The sequence below is a fragment of the Sarcophilus harrisii genome, chromosome 3 (genome assembly GCF_902635505.1).
Source record: "Sarcophilus harrisii chromosome 3, mSarHar1.11, whole genome shotgun sequence".
NCBI classification, from domain to species: Eukaryota; Metazoa; Chordata; class Mammalia; order Dasyuromorphia; family Dasyuridae; genus Sarcophilus; species Sarcophilus harrisii.
Genome location: NC_045428.1, coordinates 545,915,474 through 545,943,215, shown reverse-complemented (window position 1 = coordinate 545,943,215; position 27,742 = coordinate 545,915,474). Strand labels below are relative to the sequence as shown.

The window sequence follows — 27,742 nt, the reverse complement described above, 5'->3', positions numbered from 1 at the left end:
CGCTGACCCGCCCTTCCTGGCACACTAAGTGTGCCCCTGCCTAGGCCCCGGCCCGCGGGTGGGATGGGGGCCAGCGGGACCTGCCCCCCAGCCTGCGGCTGCTCCAGCCCGCGCGGGACCGCCTGGCTTCTCCCGGCGCCCACCCGCGGCCGGCTCCCCGGGGCTTTTTTCTCCCCTCCTCGTGCGCACCCACGGAATAGACACAAGTTAGCGAATGGGCGCCGGGGTGGGAGGCCTGGGGGCGGCAAACGCGTCCCGGTGAGGAGGGCGAGGCCAGCCCCGGGGAGCCCAAGGCGGCTCAGGGCCCGCTCCCCAGGGGCCCGAGGCGGCAAGGTGGGCGGGGCTCGCGCCGAGGGCCAGGCCCCGGGGCACCAGCCCACACTTCCCCGGGGGGAGCCGGCCGCCTCAGGGTCCTCCTCTCCCGGAAAGCCGGAGAGCGGCAAAGCACCCAAGCGGGGCCCGGCCAGCGGAGGCGGCGCAAAAGTGAGAGGTGAGAGCTGGGCCCGTGACGGGCCTTGGGGAGCAGAGGGCCCAAGGTCACTGGAAGGAGAAGCGGGAGGGAGGGAGGGCGAGTGTGAGGGGAAGGCATCCCCGAGGCTGACGGACGCGCATGGATGCACGAGTGCGTGAATGAGGAAAGGGAGGAGGAGCACGTGGGCTTCGAGGCTCCCGGCGCCTGCAGCTCCCGGCCTGCAGAGGGCGCTGATGAGCCCAACCCCGCCCCTCAGGGAACGCCCGTCAGGATGTGACGTGAGCGGGGGGGACGGCCAGCCGGGCCCCGCTGCTCCTGCGGGCTGCCGGGAGCCAGACCCCATCCGGAAAGCCCGAAGGGCCTCTGCGGAGGGGAGAAGAAAAAAGCGACTGGGGCCATAATAGCCGAAGGCGGCGGAAAGGCCAGTTCCAACTGGAGCTAGCCGGCCGAGGGCCTCGCCCTCCCACGTCACATCCGCCCGAGCTGCCGCTGACGCCGTCCAATGGGCAGCCGAGCGGCCTTCTCCCCGTCCTCTCGTGAGAGCGCGCGGGTGGGGGCGTAGAAGGGAAGTGCCTCCTCTGGCCGTAACGTCACAGACGCCATGTCTAGCTACCCGTACGGGCAGGTGAGTGACTGGGGGAGCGCGAGCCTGGGTCCGCCCGGGGGCTGGGGCCCGGGGCGGGGTCCGTCCGGGGCCTACGCCAGCTCGGGGCAGAGACCGAGCGACCGAGCGTCGCGGCCGTGGCGGTGTCACACTTGTGCCTCCGCTGGGGCGGAGCCTCCCAGGCGCCCCTGCCCGAGCGAACGGGACACGCGTGGGGGCGCCCGCGCCGGGTCTGGCCCGTGGGAGCGCGTCCTGGGGCCTCGGTCGCGCCGACGTGCCGCGTTCTGGGCCCGACGTAGGTTCTAGGGCCTTCCCTCAACTCCGACAGACTCTGTTCTAAGGTGCCCCCAGCTCTGACCTCCCGGGCTCTGAGGGCCAGGGCCCTCCATCCCTAACGTTCTGTGCTCCAAGGCGCCCCCAGCTCTGACCTCCCGGGCTCTGAGGGCCAGGGCCCTCCATCCCTAACGTTCTGTGCTCCAAGGCGCCCCCAGCTCTGACCTCCCGGGCTCTAAGTCCCTTCCCAGCCCGATATTTCTTCTCTCAGCCCCTACCTCCTGTTAGAGGGGCCTTTAGAGTTCTGACATTCTGTGCTTTTGATCCCTTCCAGCTCTGACCTCAAAAGGCAATTAGAACAGGAAAGATAACAGGTTCTTAGAATGCACTTCCCTTTGATCTCTGTTAACGTGTAGACTAAGACTGAGTCTTGTTGCTTAAAAGAATTCAGACTCCTTTTTAACCCTAGATGTATGATCCTGAGCCCTTTCAGCTTTGAGGCAGTTCTTCCCCCCTAAACGCCAGTCATAGAACCATGGAATGTTAAGTCCTTACAGCCCATATCTTTAGTGAAGAAGAAGTTTGGACCTGGAGACATTAAGAGGCTTGTCCAAATGAATTAATGGCAGAACCAAGACCAGAACTTCTTGGGGATCTTTCCACTAATGATAGTCATTCACATTTATTTGAATTTATGTATTTTCACAATAGTCCTGTGAAGTAGGTAATGATGAAGATGATAAGAAGGACAATAGTAGTAATACATGTCATTTTTTTTTTTAATTTACCAATGACTTTTTTTTTTTTTAATAGCCTTTTATTTACAGGTTATGCATGGGTAACTTTACAGCATTAACAATTGCCAAACCTCTTGTTCCAATTTTTCACCTCTTACCCCCCACCCCCTCCCCCAGATGACAGGATGACCAGTAGATGTTAAATATATTAAAATATAAATTAGATACACAATAAGTATACATGACCAAACCGTTATTTTGCTGTACACAAAGAATCAGACTCTGAATATTGTACAATTAGCTTGTGAAGGAAATCAAAAATGCAGGTGGGCAAAAATATAGGGATTGGGAATTCAATGTAATGGTTTTTAGTCATCTCCCAGAGTTCCTTCTCTGGGCGTAGCCGGTTCAGTTCATTACTGCTCCATTGGAAATGATTTGGTTGATCTCGTTGCTGAGGATGGCCTGATCCATCAGAACTGGTCATCATATAGTTACATGTCATTTTTAAAAGTTTATTTTTAAAGGTCTTTACTCCTATAATTTCTCTTGATCACAACAGTTTTGTAAGTAGATTTAATTATCACTATTCCTATTTTGCATATGAAGAAATTGAGGCTTAGAGGGGTTTAAGTAAAAGTTTAATGGATTCGATGTAAATAATTCAGATAGATGCATTTAGCAGTTAGAAATGGACCTTAAGATCATATAGGCTAGATTTCAGTGGTTCTGTGCACTTGAATGAGGGGAAAATTACTTCTTTATTTCAGCATAATTGGCTTTGCAGTTGTCTTTCATAAGCCTCTGTATTTCATTTTATGGTTAAAAATATCATTTTGAGGAGTCATGGGCTTCGCTAGTCTGCCAAAGGACTTCATGACACAAAAAAGTTTAAAAACCATGGACTTCCTCCCAACTCCTTAGTTTATTGTAAGGGAACTGAGACCCTTGGAGGGGAAAGTAAGCATCCTTAGTCACAGAGCTAGCCAGTTGTGAAGCTCAGCTTCTAATCCAGCGTTTCTTCTCCAACACAAGGCACTTGAGCCCGTCATTTTATCCTTTATTTGTCATTCTTTTCCTATTTTATCCTGGTAAGATACAAAGAAGAAAGAGCGGCTCTGCCCCTGAGGAATTTAAATCTAGTGAAGACAGCAGGACTTTGTGTGACCTAGTGCTTCCCTGGAGACCCACAGAACACAAGGTCCTCCATCCTCTAAAGCAGCCCTCTGCCCTACCCACCTTTCTATTTCTCTCTCCTAATCCTCATAGCCGACCTGTTGTCAGGCTATGTTCATTAGGCCTCTATATCTCTTGCATCTGTTACCTTTCCAGTCACATCTGCCTCGTTCAGGCCTTCACAACCTCTCAGATGTACTTTTCAAATATAGTTCAGGACAAAATTGGACTCCTTGTTTCTAGTCTCTGTCCAATCCATTTTTCATGTGACTAACAATATCAGAATAATCTTCCTTTTTACCATATCACTCCCTTGCTCAAATAACTTCAATAGGTCCCCATTTCCTCCAGAATTAAGCACAACCCCCTTTGCTCAGAGACTCCATTTCTTTCCATCATTATTTCATATTATTCCCCACCACAAACGAGACTTAGCAAGATTGAACTAGTAATTCTTCCTGGAATTCATTCTGCTATCTCTGCATTTAAACAAGATGTTCCACTTCTGGAATGCAGTCCTCACTTTTGCTATTAAGGCTCAATTCTGGTGCCATCTCTTGCACGAATCTTTCCTGGTTCCCCCAAGGAGTCATATTTTCTCTTGCCTCAATAATTCTTATAGTTTTTATGTAATACTTCAAAGTTTGTAAACTACTGTTCATATATGATCTTTGATTCTTACAACCAAAGTCAGTGAAAGTCAGTGCTGTTATGAATCTCATGTTATAGTTAAGGAAACTGAGACAGACTGAAATGAAATAACTTGACTGAAGTTGTAAAACTGGTATGTGTCCAAGGCTTCCAGACCCCACCTTTATTCAGCTGGTTCATACTCATACATTTATCAGATGATATCAAAATTCTCCGTGGAACTCAGCAGGGTTGGTAAGTAAGGTAGACATGCTGACGCTGCCCACTTCTTCCCCGGTTGTAGACTGGTCCAGGAGTAGTGTTAGAACCAATGCTTTTTTAGAGTGAGAGAAGAAACCTTTATTCAGCAATTCTCATGAGAAGCAGGTGTGCCCAGTGTGGCAAGACACACACCAAATGCAGGTGCAAGAGCAAGCTTTATACTGTTTAGTTTCATATCTCTCCCTTCAAGGTTTAGATTTATAGTCTAAATTAATTACAATTGGTTGAATTTACAGTCCTTATTTGTCCTTTTGATAATCCTCACCGGTTTGGGCCAGGTTAAGCCTGAGCCCCTTTGTCAGAACCTTTGTTGTTTAGCCAGTTCTTTGACTCACAGTGATTGGATGGAGGTATCTTAACAATAGTTCATCCTCTATTCTGTTTTGACAGTGTCTATAGAAACCTAACTTCTCATACTCTCCTTATGGGGGTGCTTCTTCCCCTTCCTCCTCTCTTCTCTCCTGCCTCCCCACACACTGTCTGGGGTTTGTCCTAATATCCTCAGCACTTATGGTGTCATAACCATAATAAGGATTTAATAAATATGTGTTGAATTATCCAAAATGGGAAGTTGAAGGAGATTCTTTTATTTCTTTCATTCAACAAATGGTCTAAGTGCCTAATGTGTGTAACAGACATTAAGTGCTTGCTGTATGCTGCATCCTGAAACATGAGCAAAAATAAGGACAGGCCTCGTCTTCAACGGGCTTCCTTTTCACTGGGGAGACATCTGGAAATTGGTCCATCCAAGTCGCTCACAGCATAGACAGATGGTAAGCTGAAAAGGAAAAGCAGCCAGATGTGTAGAGAAGCCCAGCATTCTCCCCATGAGGCAGAGAGAGCATCCTAGGCCTCAGGACCGGGCAGTAATACAAGTGCAGACACAGGACCCAGGCTGGGCGGTGGCCCCAGTCAAAGACAAATTCAGTTCACCTTCTGTTGAGAAGCATATGTTATCCATGCTCAGGCCATGGTCCAGCCTCTGTCACTGGGGCATCCTGTCACAGTGGAAATAGCAGGCTGGGCTTTCAATTCAGAATCTCAGGGTTGGAGAGATCCTTCAAGGCTATTTAGTTCACTTCACCAAATAAGGATTCCACATGGAATAAATGTAGTGGTAAAGTGGTGAGTGGTTCCTCTTGAGCACATGCTTAGGGAGACCTCTGCTACCTTCTTAGAACTAGACTAGAATCCCAGGTGGGGAGCTTCAGAGAGAGGAAAATTTGGCCCCTCACCCATTCCCATGACCCACCCGTTCTTAGGTCTATCTTGTGGGACCTATGCGGCAGAGTGTTCTAGTGGAAAGGATTTGTTTTAGCATCAGGAGCCCTGAGCTTGAGATTCTTGCATCAGACAGATTGATCTCTCGTATGTGTGTGTCTGTCTGTCTCTATTTTATACATACACACACACATACACACACACACACACACACACCAGTTAACATTTCTGAGCCTCAGTCTCCTCACCTGTAAAAATGGTGGTATTACTAACTTCACAGGATGGTTGTGAGGAATGTACTTTGTAAACTCAAGTGCTGTTGAAAGGTGAACTTGTGTGGTTATTCAGGAGTGGCAGAATCTTTGTACCAATGGTTTTAAGTGTGGAGGGGAGTGCATGGATCTTGATCCAGGACTTGCTTGAGAGTTGGCACCCTGTCCAGAGGAGGCTTCAGAATTCTACCTACTCTTAGATTCTGTCACAACAGAACTTAGCTGTCTTAAATAGTATGGACTTGATTTTGTCAGATTTGAATTTACCCTTTTCCTTCCCTTCTCTCTGTCTGCCCAGGTCCACCACCCTTAGCTCATTTCAAGTTTCCCTTGTTCCATAATCCCCAATATTTGAAAGGCAATAAGTCATAGTAGAATTAGCCCTGGATTTGGAGTCAAGAGATCAGAACTAGTAGTGTAACAGAGGGAAGGCCTCACCAAGTATCAGTTGTAAGTAATACTTCCCATCTCACCTCTCCTTGTAACATGGCACATGTCAGTACTCCTGGAACTTTGGTTGTCCTCTGTAAAAGGGGCCAGCCCTGCCTGCCTTACACAGGTATAAAGGTCAGAGGTGGATAGAGGATGTTAATTAGGCAGGTGTGAGCATTATTAAGGGAGTTCCCTGAAGTACCCTCAGAGCTCAAAGTACTTATTGTCTATACCCTTATTATGGCATTGAACTATAATTTAGTCCAATTTTAGAATAATTAGGATTTGAGTATCAGCCTCTATTGTTGTTTGGGTGTATCCTCCATTTGCCTGTGATCTCTGACAACAGTTCGGCCTCCAAAGGACAGAGTATATTGCTTGGATGCCATGTGTGACTTGGTGAAAGTCATTTCATGAATAATTAATTAATTGAACTACTGTATATTGCCTATGACCTCACTTGCACAGTGTGACTGTTCATTGTGGGTAATCATGCTAGAGGGAATGTCTGCACAAACTGAATTATCTGAGAAGATCAGGAGAGTAGTGATGTGTTGATAATAGTGGTGCAATCCAAAGGACAGAAGAAATTATTTTTCCCTGCTTTTTCTCCCTCTCCCCCCATCCTTTTTCTCCAAACCTTCTGGGCAGCTACACTCAAAGTTGTTTCATACCTCACTAAGTCTTGTTCCTGCCCTCCCTAGCCTTACCTCCCAGGCAGAACACAGTGGGACTCTGGAGAATTTTATCCTGTTCCTGTATATTCCTGGTAACTTTCCACTGACCCGGAGCTATGGATCTGAAAAGTGTTGTAGATGTTGGAGCTCCAGTAGCATGGGAATCCCTTCTGGCTTGGAGAGAGGTATATGGTACGGGGATCCCGCTTTAGGGTAGAAAAAGGTTCACGAAGGACCTCTTGTCCAAAACCACTCCATTTGAGGGCCCAGAGAATCTGTGACTAACTTCTAGGTCATTCAAGGACTCTTTCTGCCACACTATATTGCCTTATACAATTGTACCTCAGTAATAGTAATAGCCCCCACTTCTATCATGAATTAAGGCCTAAAAGTTTTGATTATCCTTATTTTACAAATAAGAAAGCTGAGGTTCAGGGATATATTGCTCAATGCCAATAGTCAGTTTCTGAGTAGAATTTGACTGCAAGTGTCCCAATACCAAGACCAATGTACTATCTTGTCTAGAGCAGAGTAGGTACTTCTGGGGGCCCTGCCTCAGCAAGTGAGGCCCCCAGGTTACCACTGTAGGACAACCGTAATCATTTAGTGGTTGCTGATTTCTAGATTCATAGCCTCATTTCTTCAGGAAGTCTCAGGCTAGTGATTTAGGGAGCCCTATTAGTTGGGCTCTTATTTAGTTCTCTATAATAGTATAGTATAATATTTTGCTTTAAGATTTTCAGAGTATTTCACACATACTAAACTTTTTTCTCTCAGTCACCCTGGCATAGAAGTTTTATTGTCCCCATTTTAACAGATGAGGAAACTGAGGTTGAAAGAGATTAAGTGACTTGCTGGGGTTAGTGCAACTTACAAGTCTGACATAGTATTCAAACCTATGTGGTCTTGACTCCTACATGAAGCGAGATTTGAACACATCTCTCCTGGCTTTTATGTGCAGTACTCTGCTCAGTAAGGCAATGTGGTTGGAAATATTGCTTCTGTATATCACTCATCATGCTGCCTACATGACAGCACACTTGAGAAAGTATACTGGAACTAGCCTAGTTAAAACTGGTTGAAACTGGTTTATAGTCAAACACCTTGCAGCTATGGAGAACTATAACCAAATAAGGTCTAAGGAAAATAAGGAGAAGGGAGCACTGAATATGGCAAATGGGAGATGCAAACATTGGCAGAGAGTCAAGTGGGGATGGCTGTAAATGCTGTGGTACCCAGCCAGTGGGGGAAATGAAAATGGGAGGGAAATGCGAATCAGGAATAGGAAATAAAAATCTGTGTATTTGTCTTAATGAGTGTGCCTACTTGTTGGACGGTAATAAAGAAGAACGTTAATAAAAGTCCTTCCTGGCTCACCAGCAGCTTTGTAGAGTTCTTGGTAAGATGCTTGTTTCCTGCAAATAGGGGCTCATCTGGGATCCTGACATCCTGAGTGAGGGGCAGCCGCTGCTGAAGGACGGGAGACGCCTGCCATTGATATTAAATGGTCCCCGTATTGCTGATGGGTGTCCCAGCTCATGGACTGTTTCAAGATCCTAGTACCACATTAATGAACAAGGCCGCTATGGATCCAGGAACATAAAGAGGAAAGAGAAAGTATGAGACAGTAGGCACCCTGGTAACCAAGTAACTCCACAGACCAAAATGAGAAAAGAAGATATTAAGTATCGCCTTGGTGGTTGGAGCATCCTAATGGAGTCCTGAGACTGAGTGTGTGTACTGGGAAAGGACAAAGCGATTGTGGGGTCTAGATCCATGGTTTTAGTGATTGTGAGAAAAATAGCTGAAGAAGAAAGAAATGGCTAGTTTTGATACAGAAAGTTTTAGATAAAGATATAGGCTGGGAAATAAGAATACAAAGTTTAAGGGAAGTAAAAGGGATAATGAGAATATCCCTAAGGACATTCCTCCAAACAATCCCTTAGGAAGTGTGTTGAAATGCTGAGAAGATACAACCTGCACTAGGCAGAAAGATTTTAAAAAATGATTAAATATTGTTTTATCTAGCCAAAACATCCTGCTGTTTCCTGGCCTAGTTATGGGGTGAATGAAAGCGGACTATATCAAGCCCTTAATATATATGTCAATGAAAAGAAACCCTTTTCTCAGGAAGAATCAGATTATGCCTCCTGTTGTATCCACTTAAATCTGCAGATCAGGAAAATCAAAAGACAAAATGAAGAGAGAAAACTTAAAGTCTGGGATCCATTGTCATCCCTGCTTCCACCATATTCCCCTAGATTTACCAGGACAAAATTTAATAAATTTAGGAGAATTATTAGGCCCAGCTGATCCCGGGAACAATAGGACTAGCAATCAGAAGACTGCTTTGCTACTGGTCTTACTGCATTTAATGTCACCCCTAGTGCACCAGCCCACTCCGGGTTACATCAAGAATTAGAGCAGTGTAGATAAGATATTCAGAACTTCCCTCTTCTATCAGGGAAGAAATGCTGTCTTCATAGAAGGAAATTCTCAGGCTCTGTTCCCTTTGAGAGGCTCCCACAGGACAAGGAGAAAAAGGGTTTGTAAATGCACCTCTCACTAATACAGAGGTGGAAAAATTTCAAAAAAGAAATAAAAAAGAAATGAAGTCTTTTATTGAGGATCCCAAAGGACTGTCTTAGGACCACTTTTTTACACCTGGCCTGAGATATAATGGCCATTATGAACATTTTGTTCAGAAGAAGAAAGAGGCAGGATAAGGAGAAGGAATGAGAAAGACATGTTCCCCCTCCCCACCCCAACACACATACATACACACACACACACACACACACACACATCCAGGAGTTGAGGGCAGCTGAACAAAAAATTCCAAATATTGGCCCCCAACTGGGATAATAAATTAAGCCAGGAGACAGAGGACACATGAGAGATTTGAGAGATCTGATAATTAAAAGTATAAAGGATGCTGCCCCTAAGTTCCAAAACTTTTCAAAAGCCTTTGAAATACAAGAGAAGGATGAAACTCCATCAGCATTTCTACAAAAACTAAGGAATCAAATGAGAAAGTATTCTGGCATGGACTCTGAAGACCCAGTGATCCAAAACTTCCTGAAGATCCATTTTGTTACCAAAGGTTGACCAGCTGATAGGAAAAAGATTTAAAAACTGAATGGGTGGAGTGAAAAACCCCTTAGGAATTAATGAGGGAGTCTCAAAAAGTACTTATAAAAATAGAAGATAAACAGAAGACAAACATAATGATGACTATAGTTGGCAAAATGATGAAAAAGAGAATGGAACTTTGTCAGGAAGGGAAAAGGAAATATAGGTTAAAATAAGAGGAAAAGTGAGAGGAGAACTAGGAGGAAGAGGCAGGTGAGGATGGGACCAAACATGGTTTACCCTCCGATAACTGTTGAATGCTAGCAGTGGGGGAAACCTGGTCATTTCAAGCATGAGTACTCAGAATTAAAAAGGGAAGAAAAGCTAATTATACCCTTGTGACTTTTAAGGAGGATGATTAGAAGGGTCAAGGATTCCTAAACTCCAGATCCCACTGGGAACCTTGTGGGATATATATATAAATATATATTTATATATATAAATATAAAGATAGGACCATTAGAGAAGGAAACTTTTGAATTTTATACCAGAGGGAGTAAAAGTTTCTAACCAAAGTTTGATAGTTTCAGGAATTAAAGGAGAGGGGTTCACAGTCCTGATATTTGAAACAACTAACCTTAGTTTGGGGAATAAGCAATATAGGAACAATTACTTTATATCCCCGAGGCAGGAAGTAATTTATTAGGAACAGATTTAATAATAAAACTTTTTTATTTATTTTATTTTATTATTTTTTTATAAATATATAAATTAGTATTTATTTTATTTTTATTATTAAAACTATATTTGGAGATTGGGATTTGTGACAAACAAATTGTGATTACTATGTCTCTATTAACTGAAGAAGAAAAACAAATAGATCTAAAGGTTTGAGTGAAGGAGGGAAAAGGTAATCACCTCCTCTCCCAAGGGGAAGGTATGACTAAAACACTACCTTATTTCACTCGAGGGATCTGCTTAAAGATGGTCTCCTCAAGCCATATGTGTCCCCTTAAAACGAACCTCCATTCTGCCAGCAACAGAAACCTGATGGGATGTTACCGCATGGTCCAAAATCCAAGGGCCCTCAACTCAACCCTTATATCCTCCTCAGTAAGATTTCCCCTTGATCAGGGATGGTTTAGTGTAATTGATTAAAAGGATGCCTTCTGAGCCTTGCCCTTTGGCCCAGGATAGTAGAAATGTAACTTTGATTGGGAAAATCCCTTCAACAGATGGAAACAACAATTTTGGTGTACAATCCTTCCCCAGGGCTTCCTGGAATCCCCTAAACTATTTGGCCAAGTATTGGAGCAAGGACTGAGAAGTCCAAATTTTCCCCAGGGACTGCTCTGTTACTATATGTGGATGGTTTGCTAATCTTTGGGAAAAGGAGAAGAGAGATAGCAGAGGCCACTAATGCCTTGTTAAACTTCCTGGGAGAACAAAGATTCAGAGTATCCAAAAGTGAATTACATATATCAAGAAGAAAGTAAGGTATTTGGGCCTCTTGGGGAATGACAAAGGAGAATAAATTCAGAGAAAATTGAGGAAATTGTTGAACTGCTCTTTCCAAAGAATAAAAAGGAATTTTTTTTTAATTTTTTTTTTTTCATTTAATAGCCTTTATTTACAGGATATATGCATGGGTAACTTTACAGCATTAACAATTGCCAAACCTCTTGTTCCAATTTTTCACCTCTTACCCCCCCCTAGATGGCAGGATGACCAGTAGATGTTAAATATATTAAAATATAAATTAGATACACAATAAGTATACATGACCAAAACGTTATTTTGCTGTACAAAAAGAATCAGACTCTGAAATATTGTACAATTAGCTTGTGAAGGAAATCAAAAATGCAGGTGTGCTAAAATATAGGGATTGGGAATTCAATGTAATGGTTTTTAGTCATCTCCCAGAGTTCTTTTCTGGGCATAGCTGGTTCAGTTCATTACTGCTCCACTGGAAATGATTTGGTTGATCTCGTTTGAGGATGGCCTGGTCCATCAGAACTGGTCATCATATAGTATTGTTGTTGAAGTATATAATGATCTCCTGGTCCTGCTCATTTCACTCAGCATCAGTTCGTGTAAGTCTCTCCAGGCCTTTCTGAAATCATCCTGTTGGTCATTTCTTACAGAACAGTAATATTCCATAATATTCATATACCACAATTTATTCAGCCATTCTCCAACTGATGGACATCCATTCAGTTTCCAGTTTTAGCCACTACAAAAGGGCTGCCACAAACATTCGTGTCACATACAGGTCCCTTTCCTTCTTTATAATCTCTTTGGGATATAATCCCAGTAGTAACACTGCTGGATCAAAGGGTATGCACAGTTTGATAACTTTTTGCATAGTTCCAAACTACTCTCCAAAATGGTTGGATTTGTTCACAACTCCACCAACAATGCATCAATGTCCCAGTTTTCCGCATCCCTCCAACAATCATCATTATTTTTTCCTGTCATCTTAGCCAATCTGACAGGTGTGTAGTGGTATCTTAGAGTTGTCTTAATTTGCATTTCTCTGATTAATAATGACTTGGAGCATCTTTTCATATGACTAGAAATAGTTTCAATTTCTTCATCTGAGAATTGTCTGTTCATATCCTTTGACCATTTTTCAATTGGAGAATGGCTTGATTTTTTATAAATTAGAGTTAATTCTCTATATATTTTGGAAATGAGGCCTTTATCAGAACCTTTGATGTAAAAATATTTTCCCAGTTTATTGCTTCCCTTCTAATCTTGTCTGCATTAGTTTTGTTTGTACAAAAACTTTTCAGTTTGGTATAATCGAAATTTTCTATTTTGTGATCAGTAATGATCTCTAGTTCTGCTTTGGTCATAAAGACCTTCCCCTTCCACAGGTCTGAGAGGTAAACTATCCTGTGTTCCTCTAATTTATTAATAATTTCATTCTTTATGCCTAGGTCATGAACCCATTTTGACCTTATCTTGGTGTACAGCGTTAAGTATGGATCAATGCCTAGTTTCTGCCATATTAGTTTCCAATTTTCCCAGCAATTTTTATCAGACAGTAAGTTCTTATCCCAAAAGCTGGGATCTTTGGGTTTGTCAAAGACTAGGTTGCTATATTTGTTGACTGTTTTATCCCTTGAACCTAATCTATTCCACTGATCAATTAATCTATTCTTTAGCCAATACCAAATAGTTTTGGTAACTGCTGCTCTATAATATAATTTTAGATCTGGTACATCTAAGCCACCTTCATTTGATTTTTTTTTCATTAATTCCCTTGAAATTCTTGACCTTTTGTTTTTCCATATGAACTTTGTTGTTATTTTTTCTAGGTCATTAAAATAGTTTTTCGGGACTCTGATTGGTATAGCGCTAAATAAATAGATTAGTTTAGGTAATATTGTCATCTTTATTATATTTGCTTCTCCTATCCAAGAGCATTTAATATTTTTCCAATTGGTTAGATCAGACTTAATTTGTGTGAAAAGTGGTCTGTAATTTTGCTCATAAAGTTTCTGATTTTCCCTTGGCAGATAGATTCCTAAATATTTTATATTATCAGTAGTTACTTTAAATGGAATTTCTCTTTGTAACTCTGTTGGATTTTGTTAGTGATATATAAGAATGCTGATGACTTATGTGGGTTTATTTTATAACCAGCAACTTTGCTAAAGTTGTGGATTATTTCTAATAACTTTTTAGCAGAATCTCTGGGGTTCTCTAAGTATACCATCATGTCATCGGCAAAGAGTGATAATTTGGTTTCCTCATTGCCTATTCTTATTCCTTTAATCTCTTTCTCAGCTCTTATTGCTAAAGCTAGCGTTTCTAATACAATATTAAATAGTAATGGTGATAGTGGGCAACCTTGTTTCACTCCAGATCTTATTGGGAATGGTTGCAGTTTGTCTCCATTACATATGATGCTTACTGATGGTTTTAAATAGATGCTGCTGATTATAATAAAAAGGAATTTAGAAAGTTCTCAGGCCTGACTGGTTATTGTAGATTATGGATTGACTCCTACACTCAGAAAATTAAAGGCTTATATCACAAATTGCTAGAACAACTACCAAATATATTCTAATGGACACAAGAAGAGAAAGACTCAGCCAAAGAACTAAAACAAGCTCTGATTCAGGCCGCTATATTGGCACTCCCTTCCCTAGACAAACCATTTCATCTGGAGGTTCTGACTCAGAACTGGAGAGGTTAAAGACGACCAGTGGCCCTTTTGTCAGCATTATTACACCTTGTCTCATGAGACTGGCTGGAGTGTGTTCAGTCAGTGTCTGGCACTACTATATTGGTGGAAAAAAGTAAAAACTCACCTTTGGAGGAACCCTGGTGGTAAGTATTGCTCTGTAAATCCAGCTCCCTTCTTGTGGAAAGGGGCGAATAGAAGTGAGGATTTAGAACACAGTTGTTTAGGTACCATTGAATACCAGTCTAGACGGGTATGTTCAGACTTGAGAGAAGAGGGACATCACCTGTTTGTTGATAAGTCACCTAGGATGATAAATGGGAAAAGATACAATATTGCCATAATCAATGGGAATAATAATTATTAAGTTATTATTAAAAAGCCAGATAGATTACCAAACACATCAACACAAACTTGTGAGCTATGTGCACTGAATCATGTATTAAAACTGCTGGCTGAAATAGAGGGAGTCATTTACACCAACTCTAAGTAGTTGGTGGGATAGTACATACTTTTGGGAAATTTTCATATGAAAGAAGATTATTCAATAACAAGGGGAAGGAACTAGTATGTGGTGAATTGGTAAAGCAAGTATTAACAAACTTGCTGTTGCCAAATGAAGTTAAGGGTAGTCCATGTGAATGGACATCAAAACAGGAATACACTTGAGGCAAAAGAAAATAGATTGACTGAAGAAATGGCTAAGCAAACTGTCCTAAACCCTGAACAAAGAAATATGTCTTCACTCCTTCATTTACTAAACAAGAAGAAAAGACATTGGCTGAACTCAGGACAGTAAAGACAGAAAGTTTTTGTTTACTACCAGATGGGAAAGAAATACTAAACAAACAAGTTGTCAGGGAACTACTTTCCATTTTACACCACGGTTCATTGGAGAGATCAAGCAATGTGTGACCTAATGCTGAGAAAATACATGTGTAGGAATATACACAATAACTAAACAAGATTGTGAAGAAGTTGTAATTTGCAAAAAGAGTGAATAATAAAGTATTAAGGAAACAAACCCACAGAAGACAGGAAGCAGACCTTCAACCCTTCCAGAATGTCTAGGTCGATTTTACTGAGATGCCAATGGTGGGCAAGCTGAAATATGTCCTAATAGTGGTCAATCTCTTAACAGAAAGAATTGAGGACTATCCAGTGGTAACAGCCACAGCTTCAAGTGTCTTCCAGATAATTTTAGAACAAATTATTCCCCAGTATAGTTTAGTGAAAATATCGTTTCAGATAATGATAAACACTTTTTATCTCCCATAGGAAGGAATAATGGAAGGTTTAGGAGAGTCCTTAGATTTTCATTTCATTGACCTCCTTAATTTCAGAATTTAAGACCAGATTTGAACTCAAGTCCTCCTGACTTCAGGGCTGATGCTCTATCCACGGTGCCATCTAGCCAGTCTCAGACATTTAACACTTCCTAGCTGTGTAACCCTGGGCAAGTCACTTAACCCCAGTTGCCTCAGCAAAAAAAAAATAATGATGATATTTATGTGTTATATTAATAAGGAAAAGTCTAGGAAATTGAAGACAGATAAGGGGCTTATTAATCTTCTGGGGAAGATTGCTGATATGGGATCTCCCAACAACCAATCAAGTAGACCTACATGTCAGGATGATTGGATTAAAGAAAGGGGGGGGGGGTTCCCATTAAAATTTGCATGCCAAATTTAGAATGTGGAGATTTAAATAATCAAAGATAATTAAGTAGGTTGTGTCCAGAAGACATGGAGCAGTATTTGGTTCATCACAGCTTATAAGGGGTGATTCCCAGGGAAATTCCCAGGGAAAACACTAAAATCAAAATTGCAAATGTTCAAGGGATTAGCCAGGCTCATTTGTTAAGAACTAAAATGTAATCCCATAATTCTAAGTATAAAAAATGCAAATTGGGTTGTGAATAGAATTTATGAGGCTAGAAAAGACCCACTAGGAAGTCTTAGAATAGTGGTTTAGAACCTGGAGATTCAGGGAAACCCTAGTGCAACTGTAGTGCCCCCAGTGGAGAAATGGAACCCTTGAATGATCTTAAGATTGTCTTAATGCTATCATGCTCCTGAGGGGAATTCCAGATGTGTCACATTGGGAGGAAGATATTTCACCTTTGTATCTAACAGCACAGGCCCGAATGGAACCATTATTAAGGCATTGAAGGTTTAACCGCTTTAGCTGAAGAATTGGCAGAGAACTCTGGGATAGAGAATTCATTGGATGTTTAGAATCATGGTTTAGCAAGTGAAAGGGAATGGCAGTCTCTATGTTGACCTCCTTAATTTCTGAATTTAAGTTCTGTACAGAACTTAAGGGTGTGTGCCCCAGTTTCAGGGAGCTGGTACTGGGCTCTGGCTCTCTGTAACTTTTGTTCCTTGACTTCTCAGTTGAATACTTCCTGGTTCAGTCCATGATCCTGGGCTCTTGTTGCACATTGAACTTTGGTTGTGCTTGGACTCAGCTCCCAGAAAGCAGAAGACAGGTGTAGATATACCTTGTACAAGATTTGATATCCTCACTGGGAAAGATCTATTCAATACATTCATTCAACCACTCTATCTAGCAATTAGCCTGTGCAGGACCCATTTTTTAGTTTGCTCAGTGAGTTTATAATCTAAAGGGAAAAAAATTTACACAAATAATTATGATATAAGGAAAAGTGAAATAAGCATAAAGGAGAGCACTGGGATTTAGGGAAAGAGAGTCATGAGGAATTTAGAGAGAAAGAGATATCATTCAAATGGTGGAATTAGGAAGGCTTCTCAGAAGACCCAGTACCTGAATCACCTGGATTTGAACACTGGCTCTGGTTCTCTAGTCATGAGCAAGTCACAAAACTTCCCAAACCTCAGTTTTATCCTTTCTAAAATGAGAATCATATGCTTTCATAGGGTTGTTGGGAGGAGAGTGCTCTGAAGGCCTTAAGCTCAATACAAATGGAATTTGCCCCTCTCCCCATGATGTTTTAGCTGGCAAGTAGTAGGATCTGAATTGTGTGAAGTGGATGGGCATTTGTTATGTTAAGTTATGAAAATTAAATTGGAGAAATGAAACTTAAATTAGAAAATTGAAAACCTCAAAGAATAATCAGGGGTAGGAGGGATGAAGGTTTTAGATTTGAATTCCTCCGGACTTTGTCTCCATAAGAATGTAAGCTATTTGGGGGCAGGGACTGGCTATGTGATGAGGGGTAGAGAATCACATCTATAACTTCTGTAATATCCAATTAATTGGGAATCAGGGGAGAGACGTCCTTCAGAAAAGGAAATAAAATACTGCCTTTGGGGTTCCAAAAGTGTGTCTATTAAAATAGGCACTCATTCTTGCAAGAATGTAAAATAAATCTTTCCTGCATTCATCAGTGTATCAGTGGAGTTCTTGATAAGATATTTTGTTTCTTATAGTATACAAACTTCCTCTTTGTAGGGCAGTACTTTTTTCATGCTATCACATTGAATGTTTTCTCAAGAAAAATAGAATCCTAGAATCTTTGAACTGGAAGGTGTTTCAGAAGCTACCTACTGTAATATGTTGCTGCCTAGAATTTTTTCTACATGTCCCCAAAGTGGGCATCCAGCCTTCCCTTGGAGATGCCAAGTAATGGAGAACCTCCCTCCTGGGGTGCATGCTTTCTTACCTTCTTTGTGAACTAGATCCCATTGGCAAAGCCTATGGACCTCTTTTGCAGAGAATGCTTTTAAATGCATAAAAGAAGTACAGAGGATTACAAAGAAAGTCAGCTAAATTGAAATAGTTATAAACATTTCTTTTTTCCTAAACCAAGTTCATGGACCTAAGTTAAGAACTGTTACTTTGGAGATAAGTCTCATGCTTCACCTTGGGATGGCTCTAATTGTTAAATTTTACTTGCATCCTGCCTAAATCTGCCTTTTGGCAACTCCTACATGTTACTTTTGTTCTGTCCTTGAGGCTAAGAAGAACAAATCACATCCTCTGAGCAATTGTTGCATTTCCTCTGAATTTTATCATCAGTTTCTTATCATTCCTGAATATTATCTTTGGTTTCAACAGAACTTCATGTTTCATATTCTCCAGTCTTATTACCAATCGGATGCCCTGGTTTTCTGAGTGTTGTTTAATTTGTCAGTGCCCTTCCTAAAATGTGGTACCCTAACCATTTCTTTATTCATTGACCTCAGTAAGTGATAGAAGGGATCACTGCCTCCTCCAGGTGTGTGATCACTGAGCTTCAGGGAGCAAGCTGAAAAGAGCCCTGGCTTTAGCTTGCTTGTCACAGCCTTCAATGATCCCTCTAGGGTCACTCCGGTCCTAGTCTTAACATTTTGTAAAGACCAGGAGCTGGAAAATTCATTGAACAGGGGTGAGGAGGCTTCTTCCTAAGTTTGTGTCACTGTTCTTACTCTTAATATTTTTCTTTCTTTCCACAGGGCTACCCAGGAACTGCTGGACAGGCCCCAGGAGCCCCACCAGGCAGTTATTACCCAGGACATCCCCAGTATGGAGGGGGGCTACCCCCTGGTGGGGCTTATGGAGGCCCAGCTCCAGGAGGGCCCTACAGACCACCACCTGGTGGTGGAGCCTATGGACATCCCAACCCTGGGGGGCTCCCCTCAGGAGCTCCTGGAGGACCCTATGGAGGTTCTGCCCCAGGAGGTCCCTATGGCCAGCCTGCTACAAATCCCTATAATGCCCCCCAGCCAGGACCTTATGGGCAAGGCCCATCAGCAGGTAAGTGGAAAGGTATAACTTCTCTTTCCATCTCTCTCTCCCTCTCCCTCACTCTTTCTGAACAAATCCTGTGTCCTCACTAGGACTTTCAATCCATTCCCTCTGCTTTGGTCTTGTTTTCTTTGCTTTACAGTCTTGACTCTTTGTTAGGTACCCTCTTTTCTTCATGCCCTGCACCTCCTAGGTGCTTAATAAATGCCACCACTTGACTGCTATCCGGTATCTCATAAGTGCTAAAGGCTTCTCTCAGGTCTCTCCCCCTTCTTGACCTTTCTACACTTTTTGACTTCCCCCACCGTAGATGCTCTCCTGCCTTGGCTTCTCTCACATTATCTCCTTTGCTTCTACCTCCCTGGTCATCCCTTTTCTCTCTTTTGTCAAATCATCATCCATAGCCTCCCTTCTAAATGTGGATGCCACCCCCAGGTCCTGTCCCAGTCCCTGTTTTTTGGCAAGAGGTGGAAGTGGGTGTTGGAGGAACTTCAATTATTTCTATGCAGATAGAAGACTTCTGTATCCATATGTCCAGTATTATTCTCTCTCCTAAACTTCAGTCCCACACCATCACCTTCTATAAAGGCCCATCAGTATCTCAAGTTCAACACACCCAAAATGGAATTAATTATCTTCTTCTAAAAACCTTCCTCCTTCAGTTCTATTGAGACTCCATTTTTAGTGTGTTTCCATTTACATTGTTGTTATTGTGTTTATTGTTCTCCTGGTCCTTCTTTCTTTAGTCTGTATCATTTCATGTAAACCTTCTGTGTTTTTCTGAATTCCTCATACTCATCATTTCTTAACATGCATTAATGTACTATTACATCCTGATGTCACACTATTGAGCCATTTTCTGATTAATAAGACCTATTTTATTTCTAGGTTTTTGTATTTCTATAAATATTTTTGCATATCTAGTGTGCTTTTCTTTTGATTGGATCCCTCTCCAGATCTTCCCAGTGATGAAATTGTTGGGGAGAAGGGTATAAATGGTTTGCTCACTTTACTCTTTAATTCTAAATTGCCTGCTAGAACAGTTGGCTCAGTGCATTCCCCCACATCTCTCCTATCCCAGTCGGCCTGTTTTCCCAGAGCCCCTCCAGTCTGAGCTATTTCTATGTTGTTGCTTTTTCATCTTTTTCAATGGCAATTAAGAAAGAAACCTTATAAGTATTTTCATTTGTATTTTGCACATTATCAGTGATTTAGAGCTTCTTAATTATGTTTGTTAATGATTTGCATTTCTTCTTTCGAAAACTATTTGTGGACCTACCAGACCAAGCCATTATGGATGCAGCAATGGACACAACTCACTTGAATTGAGAAAGGATTGGTAGGCATTTAATATCAAACTCTGTTTCCTTGCTTCCCTCAGGTAACTTACTCACCTGTCATGCTAGGATAAAAGAAAAGGATGATATTTAAAGTACACTCCTTTACTTGATAATAGTCTATCCCCCAGAATCATTACTAGTTTGCCTTATGAATATAGATCTGGTATTTTTGTGCTTGGTTGTTGATAGACTTTCTGATGCCCTTGAAATTGCTGGCTTGAGAGAACTTCTCTTTGGTGCTCCTAGATAAAACAGGTGGTTTCATGGCCATTCTTCCTGCTTTTACAGAAAATTGATTGAAATGTTTCACTCAACTCAAGTTAGTGAGCATTTAGTCTAAAAGACTGTCTAGAATGACAGCCTTTTCAGAATTGCATGGGTCTCATCTTGAAGGTGGTTATCCTTCCAGGCAACATAGGTTGTGACGAGATTTGAGGCCTTTCTGGGCTCCACAGAGAAACAGAACCTAGTGTCTCAAACCAATCTTCCAGTCTTTCCATTTGCTGTTGATAGGCTCAAAAAAGGAGGGCAATCCCAGCTTAGATGGATGATTTGATTTGTCTACTTATCTGAACTGACTGAGTCCTGGTTGCAGAGTTAAACTAACAGATTAAGATGGTTGATTCCTTTGCGTGGCTAACAAAAAACCAAAGCCAAACTGTAGCTATTTGCCTTGGATCGGCGTATGGGTGGAATATTGGTGAATCTAGCAGTGATTATAGAGATTGTGGTACATAGGCATTATGAATGAGGTAAGGCAGAAACCTGTGGACCTGCACCAGTCTGGAGTACTACCTGAAGCAGACTAAAATGGAATTGTGAAATATTTAATAAATAAATAAGAATACAATGAAGTATAGATAATATCACATTTTAAAACTAAATTAATAGGCAGCCTGCATGGATCTTTATGTACAGGTTAGTGACTTCTTTCTGTTTGAGTTTGCTTCCACTTAATATAAGGACTGCTGTGGATTCCATGTTCCCATATAGAAGGGCAATCTACCACAGTGCAGCAGTGGTTAAACTGAGCCCTTAGAATTATCCACACTTGGATAATAGCAGCAATTACTGGTCAAAGAGTTCTTCTATATGTGCTTGCTTTCAAATGCCTGACAGGCTTGGTGGGGCAGCTGTCATGATCCCTATGTTAACATCAGCCTTCCTTTGTTAGATCCACAGAGGGGGCCGGAGAGCAGGAGATGTGTCCAAATAGGTTGCTGAAATCCTGTGGAGTATTAGAATCACAAGTTATGACTGACTCATCATGTAGGGGGAAAGAATTCCTTTAGCCTCATATATTAAGAAATGGCTGTTAGTGTTACATTTTTGTATTATATATTTTGGATATCAAACTTTTATCAGAAAGAGTTGATTTTTTACCTAATCAACATCTACTTTTTCTTTTTTTTTCCTTTTATAATCTCCCCTCTCTCTTGTTTCATTCTGAATTCTTTCCCAACCATAATAATGAAAGGTACTGCTTCCAGTCTCCCCTATTTTTTTTTTAATGTGGCCATATTATGGATAGGTCATTTATCCATTTGAAGCATATTTAAAGTGCTTTTCCAATCAGGTTTTCTGCCAGCATTCTTCTACTTATCACAGCAATTCTTGTCACAAAGAAAGTACTACCCTTTTGATTTATTGAACATTAGGCTACTTTCTTTATTTCTTTATTATTTCTTTCTAAGTCTTGCTTGCCTTTTTTGCTTCATTGATCTACTTTTTAACCAATATCAAATACTTTGATGGCAACAGTTTTCTAATATACAATGCAATTTGGCCATGGAGACTCCTTTTGTTCTTACCTTTTCAATATTTTCCTTGAAATTCTTGACCTTTTATTCTTCCAAATGAATTGTCTGTTGTCTTGTCCAGCTCTATAAAATGACCCTTCATTAGTTGGGGTCACATGTTGCTTGATATGTGAACAACATTGTCCCTGACTCTTTAGAACTTTATTTACCCTTTAGTCTGAGTCTTAGTTCTTAACATTCCCCACTCTGGAGAGAATCAGCTCTACCTGATCTTATTTCCTAGAGCTGTATCATGGAGCAAAGGACATGATCGAAAATAGGGGGTGATATAAGCTAGGACTAGCCTTTAATTCTGCTGGGGTAACTTAGAGAACCTTAAAACCCAAAGAGATACAGCAAGAGAGCAGAAGACAGAGGATAGCTTGCAGGTATGAGAAAGTGAAGAAAGAAAGGGGATAGGACAGGGATTGAAGGTTCTGTAAAAGAAATTAGGCACGTCCATCCAAAGCAGGCTTTTCAAACATCCCAATCAGAGGCCCACTTTAGGCCTCCCCCCTATTAGCTTGCATCAGCACTGCCATGGCTTGTCTGAACCAAGGACACATCTACAAACTTGGCAGTTTGGGGCTTATTCAGGCACCTCCTTGAAGCTCCCTACAGAAATGGTGTCACCGCAAAAGCAAAAACAAAAACCCCACAACTTTGTTTCTGTCTATACACACAGGCTACTCTTGGGAGAGAAGCTCAGGCTCCCAGCAGCCCTTCACTTCGTGAGCTAGCAGCTTTATCTTGCTCTGTTTGCTCTTAACTCATCCAGCATCAGACTGGGTTTTATCTTTCCTCTTTTCTTCTCACCCTTAGCCTAGACAGAGCCTTCACTGTAATCATCAGTGAGTAATCATCACTCATCCCCAGTATGGTCCTACTTGGGCATTTTGGCCTCAGTTTCTTTCTATATAAAGTGAGTGGACAGTATCCTATAATCTCTAAGGTTTCTTTCACATCTATCATTGCATATCATCCCAGTTTTGACCTTCAGTGTTCTGAGGTCCTTTTCAGCTCTGAGAGGATTTTTCGATTCTTCCCATTCCTGTTACTCAGATAATATTATTCTTCATGAGTGGTCTCTTAGGCAGCTTCTATTGTGTAAATCATACACAGAATAACAGTTCTCTACCCTCCTTGTGTTGTTTACTCTGCCCCTTCTCACCTGTCCAGTTTTCCCTCCAATACTTCTTCGATCATATTAAGGCATTAGTTGAATTTTTCTTGCCCCTATCTATGGAAGCCTGATGTTTCAAGCATGGATAGACAAACCTTCTCTCAGTTCTCCACCTCTCCCCCATTTCTAATTTGTAATAATGCAGACCTTGCCCTCCCCAGCCCCATTTTCCTGCAGATTTCATCATGGTATGGAGGTAACCTTAACCTCTAGGAGGTCAGTCCATTGTGAACTCGGGTAGGCCTAGCTGAGTGCCCAAAAGCTCTGGGGTTAAGGAAGGAAGGAAGCTTTTCAGCTGCAGCAGCTAATGAAACTTCCTACCCGGCATAAGAGGCCTTTGGGGGTTCTACTTGTTCTACAAGTGATAATTCATATGCAGACTGATCTGCAGAGAATAAAAAGTTCAAAATAAGTGGCATCATTGAACTTTTAATTTTTATGTAATGTTATGTAATGTAGACCAATTGTTAAATTTTTATTAACTCATGCTTACAGATCTCAAGAACTCAAGATTTTCCTTATATTTTTACCCACTTCTCTTCAAAATGTGAGCTGTCATCCCCCATTCTCTTCCTCATTCCTTCATTAAAAAGCCATTCAGGTTTGGGGGAGTTTAATGACTTTCTCAAGAGGTCAGATCTCCTCACTCCACATCTATTGCTGTTTTAACTTTATCATATCTCATTTGATCAACATGCATTTATTAAGCAGTTGTCAGTCTGTGTCAGTCCTAGTAGTTGGTGCTAGAAATATAAAAAGTGATACAGTCCCTACTTTTAGAAAGCTTATCCTCTGTTGATATGTGCTCTTTCTCTTACAAGCCTGGGAGGATATACATTATCCTTTAAAACCAAATTGCCCATTGCTTGGTCCTAGCAATTGGAATCTGAGGCTCAACCCAGATTTCATAATCTGCTTTCTCTCTCAGGAAACATTCCTCCTGGTGTAGACCCTGAAGCTTATTCCTGGTTCCAGACAGTGGATTCAGATCACAGTGGCTACATCTCTGTGAAGGAGCTCAAGCAGGCCTTGGTCAACTCCAATTGGTCCACATTCAATGATGAAACCTGCCTCATGATGATAAGTGAGTCCCATTCCCCCATCCTATCCTTCCTCTCTCTGTTCCCCAAAGGGCAAACCAATGAACTCCCCCACATTCAGGGGCCCTGAGGCAGCTGTGCTTTCAGCCTGAAAAACTGGTCTATCCTTTGTCCAGTTCCCCAAAAGTGGCTGACTCGCTGGGAAATAGCTACGTCTGATAGATGGAGATCTGATGGTGGAGCCAGGAAGGACTATAGGGTTTGAGTGTTTCCCTTAGGGCCCTCCCAGCTGACTCCTGTCAAGAACGTGGGGCCTCCTTTCATTCCAGGTGCTGGCTGGAGTAGAAAGGGCATTGGGCTCAGGGATTCGGTTAAGAGACCTCAGAGCAGAGGGGACCTGAATTCCTGACTCTTATATTCCTGCCCCCAAGAGAGGCTCTGAGGTTCAAAAGAACTAGCTTAGATAAAAGTAGAATCCCATCAACTCTTATTCTAGAAAACCCAACAAGTTAGTGGTAGAAATGGAGGCACGAAAAGTAGAAGAGGCAGCTGGGAAACTGCCCAAATCTAAAGCCAGGAGATCTGAGGCCGCATTCTAGCTTTGCCTGCCACTGGGCCCATTCTCATACTGGGAGTCATCCTCCCTACAAGTGGAGAGGTGGAAAATTCTCAGGGCTTGTCAGGCCAGCTGCTTGGGATCCTTAGTTTTCAGTGGTCACAGTCTTCTTGGCCCTAACCCTTCCTTTCCAGATATGTTTGACAAGACGAAAACAGGCCGGATCGACCTCTTTGGCTTCTCTGCCTTGTGGACCTTCATCCAGCAGTGGAAGAACCTCTTCCAGCAATATGACCGAGACCACTCAGGCTCCATCAGCTACAATGAGCTGCAGCAAGGTGAGCTGGGCCTTGGGACCCTTCCCAAGCCTCCTGCCCCATGACCCCTTGGGACCTGCTCTCTTTCCCACTTGACTATAACAACACTCAGCATGCAAGCCTGGCATTTGAGAATGATGCCAAGGAGGGAAAAAGTGCCAGCTTACCTGCAACCAGCCCAAAGAGTTTGGGCCCATATCCATCTAGCTCTCCTAGCTCTCACTGTGTGGTTTAGCCTAAGGCCTAGGAAGATGGGGGCAAGATCTCATATGACAGTGATGTGCCCCCTCTGGAAGGAAAATTGGGGGAGATATTTGTCCTCCACTATCCCCCACCCCACTGCTTCCCACAGAGAAATGGTCACAAGGGACAGAGGCTGCAGACTCACTTCACATTGTTAATGCAGCAAAGAGGGAGATGGTCTTGAGGTTACTTACTGCATTAATTGGGTAGGAATTGGACAACAAGCTTTTGGTTACCTGTGAAGGGAGTCCCAGGTAATGAATGCTGTACTGCCTCCTTATAGTTGCTGATCTCAGCCCCTGATAAGTAACCTGAGCAGCAGGCTTGAGTTTCCTTTCTCTCTACCCATTGGTCAGGAAGAGAAGTTGGGGCCTAAATAGCTGATAATTTGAATGGAGGAGCATTATCTGCAAGCCCTCGAATAGCCAATTATGTAGATCTCTGGTGTCACATGAACCAAGGCTAAGGGGGCCTGGTGAGGTTTGAAGAAAGCTTCCTGAAGCTGGGACTGCTCCCCAGGAATAGTTCAGTTCAGGCCAAAGGCTTGGGCCCCCTGGGTCCAGCTCTGTGTTCGAGGTGATGTGCAGGTGTTAGAGCTAGAGGGACCCTAGAGACGGCCTGATCTTCCTCATTTAAAGGTGAAGAAACTGAGACCCAGAGAAATTGTTAGAGTGGCGTGGTCTCTCAGGAAGTTATTGCTTGGGCTGGGACAGCCCGAATCCGATTCCAGATCCAGTGTTCTTGCTGTGTATGGTACCACAGTGCCCTCTTGAAAGATGAGGTTCTCAACAGTCATGTGGGGGAGATGCCTCCCTCAGTCACTTCCTCCATCCGTGCCTCAGTTTCCCCTGTTGACTATTTACATCTACTTCTTATGTCTGTCCCGTGAACCTGCCGGGAGCAGCCTGGCTCCTGCACGGGGGGCTGTGCCTCAGGCTTGGACCAGGAGGGTTGGCAGAACAGAAATGGGAAATTTGTGGAGGTAACACGGAACATGGAGCCAGGAGAGCTGGCCTGGCCCTCTGCCGCTCAGGACCTTTGTGACCTCAGGCAAACTGGTCCCCTCTGCCTGCCTCACTTTCCCCTTCTGGGGCTGAGGCAGCCACCTTGGTTCTTAGCTTTTTTATCCTGTCCCGCGACTGGCAGGACAGAAACCCTGTTTTGGTGAGTTCGGGCAGGTTCTGGGGCCTCCCCTCCTGATGAGTGCAAGTCTGTCCTAGTCTCCGAAGGTGCCGGGGGGCTGCCAAGCTCTGCTCTCCTCCTGGCAGATAAGGGGCTCACGGCTCCCCTGGGGCTTTGTTCTTCTTTGCAGCTTTGTCTCAGATGGGTTATAACCTGAGCCCCCAGTTCACGCAGCTCCTGCTTTCCCGGTATTGCCCCCGCTCTGCCAGCCCCGCCATGCAGCTGGACCGCTTCATCCAGGTGTGCACCCAGCTGCAGGTGCTGACCGAGGCCTTCCGGGAGAAGGACACAAGCATGCAGGGCAATATCCGGCTCAGCTTCGAGGAGTTCCTCATCATGACAGCCTCCCGGATGTTGTGACCCCACACAGCGCATGAGCCTCCTGGGGGCGGAGCCGAACGGATACTGGCCTCAGAGATCCAGGGACTTTGGAGACCCTGCCCCCACTCCCTGCCCCCCGCTGGAAACAGTACGGGGCTTCTTCCCTTCCCCCTCCCTCTCTCATCATTGCCCCCAAAGTAAAGTAGAGCTCCCCGGTTCTTTGAGTGGCAACATTCCCAGAAAGGAGTCTTAGAACCTGACGGTGACTGCCACCCTGAACTGGGGAGGAGCGAGCCCCTGTAGGACCCCTCAGGCTGTGGATTCTCCCAGGGCCTCCAGGCCTGGGAGATGGGGGACCCAGGCTCTCAAGTGACTCGGTCAGCTCAGGCCATCGGACCAGCAAGCTTCATGACCTTTCCTGATGGCCCATGTCTGCACTAGCTCATCTCTCACCACATGTATATTCTCGTCGCTTCCTTGTGTGTCATTTTATATTAGACAGACGTGGGTTGTCTGCAGATGAAACAGACCAGGGCCAGACGGGCATTTCCACGGAACCCTGCGCTGCCCAGCCCCGTGCTGTGCCCATGCTGCTCAGGCCAACAGGAGCGGGTGCCCTGCGCCCAGCCCATGTGCCTGCTATTGCCAATGCATCTGTGTTCTCAGTCTGTAGGGGCCAAAAGTCCAGCGCCTCCATAAGCTTCAATAAAGGGGTGCTACCTCACAAGCCCATCTTGTCCTTGTATCACTCTCACCAGCACCAGCAAATGGGCCCGGCAGGGAAAGGGGCCCGGAGGGGTGGCACTGGCGGGTTCAGGAGTCCGACCCTCGGACAGTTCTGGAGCCAGCCTGAGCACAGTGCTGCGTCCGGACTGGGTGCTTCAGATAGGCCGAGGGTGCCGGGTGACCATGCTCCCGCCCACTGCCCTCCCCTCTTTGGAATGAGAAGACATCGCCCGGTGTGTTCCCTTGCTGCAGGAGTCGTTCACTGCTGTCTTCCCTTCTGTT

At 43.4% G+C, this 27,742-nt stretch overlaps 1 protein-coding gene across 1 annotated transcript; it reads left to right on the top strand.

Moving 5' to 3' along the window:
* The first annotated feature begins 736 nt into the window (after positions 1 to 736).
* On the top strand, positions 737 to 27,461 carry PEF1 (penta-EF-hand domain containing 1). Its single transcript, XM_003765418.4, has 5 exons — positions 737 to 1,097; positions 18,462 to 18,762; positions 24,004 to 24,159; positions 24,866 to 25,009; positions 26,544 to 27,461. Exons 1-5 carry the CDS (start codon positions 1,074 to 1,076, stop codon positions 26,771 to 26,773), a joined length of 855 nt encoding a protein of 284 aa, XP_003765466.1. The 5' UTR covers positions 737 to 1,073; the 3' UTR covers positions 26,774 to 27,461.
* Positions 27,462 to 27,742: the final 281 nt, after the last annotated feature.

What these genes read in the sequence shown, in the direction of transcription:
- PEF1 (XM_003765418.4), top strand. Translation starts at nt 1,074, where the DNA reads ATGTCTAGCTACCCGTACGGGCAG. An exon ending in CTAGCTACCCGTACGGGCAG is followed by an intron (nt 1,098 to 18,461) that starts GTGAGTGACTGG and finishes TTCTTTCCACAG; the next exon opens with GGCTACCCAGGAACTGCTGG. An exon ending in TGGGCAAGGCCCATCAGCAG is followed by an intron (nt 18,763 to 24,003) that starts GTAAGTGGAAAG and finishes TTTCTCTCTCAG; the next exon opens with GAAACATTCCTCCTGGTGTA.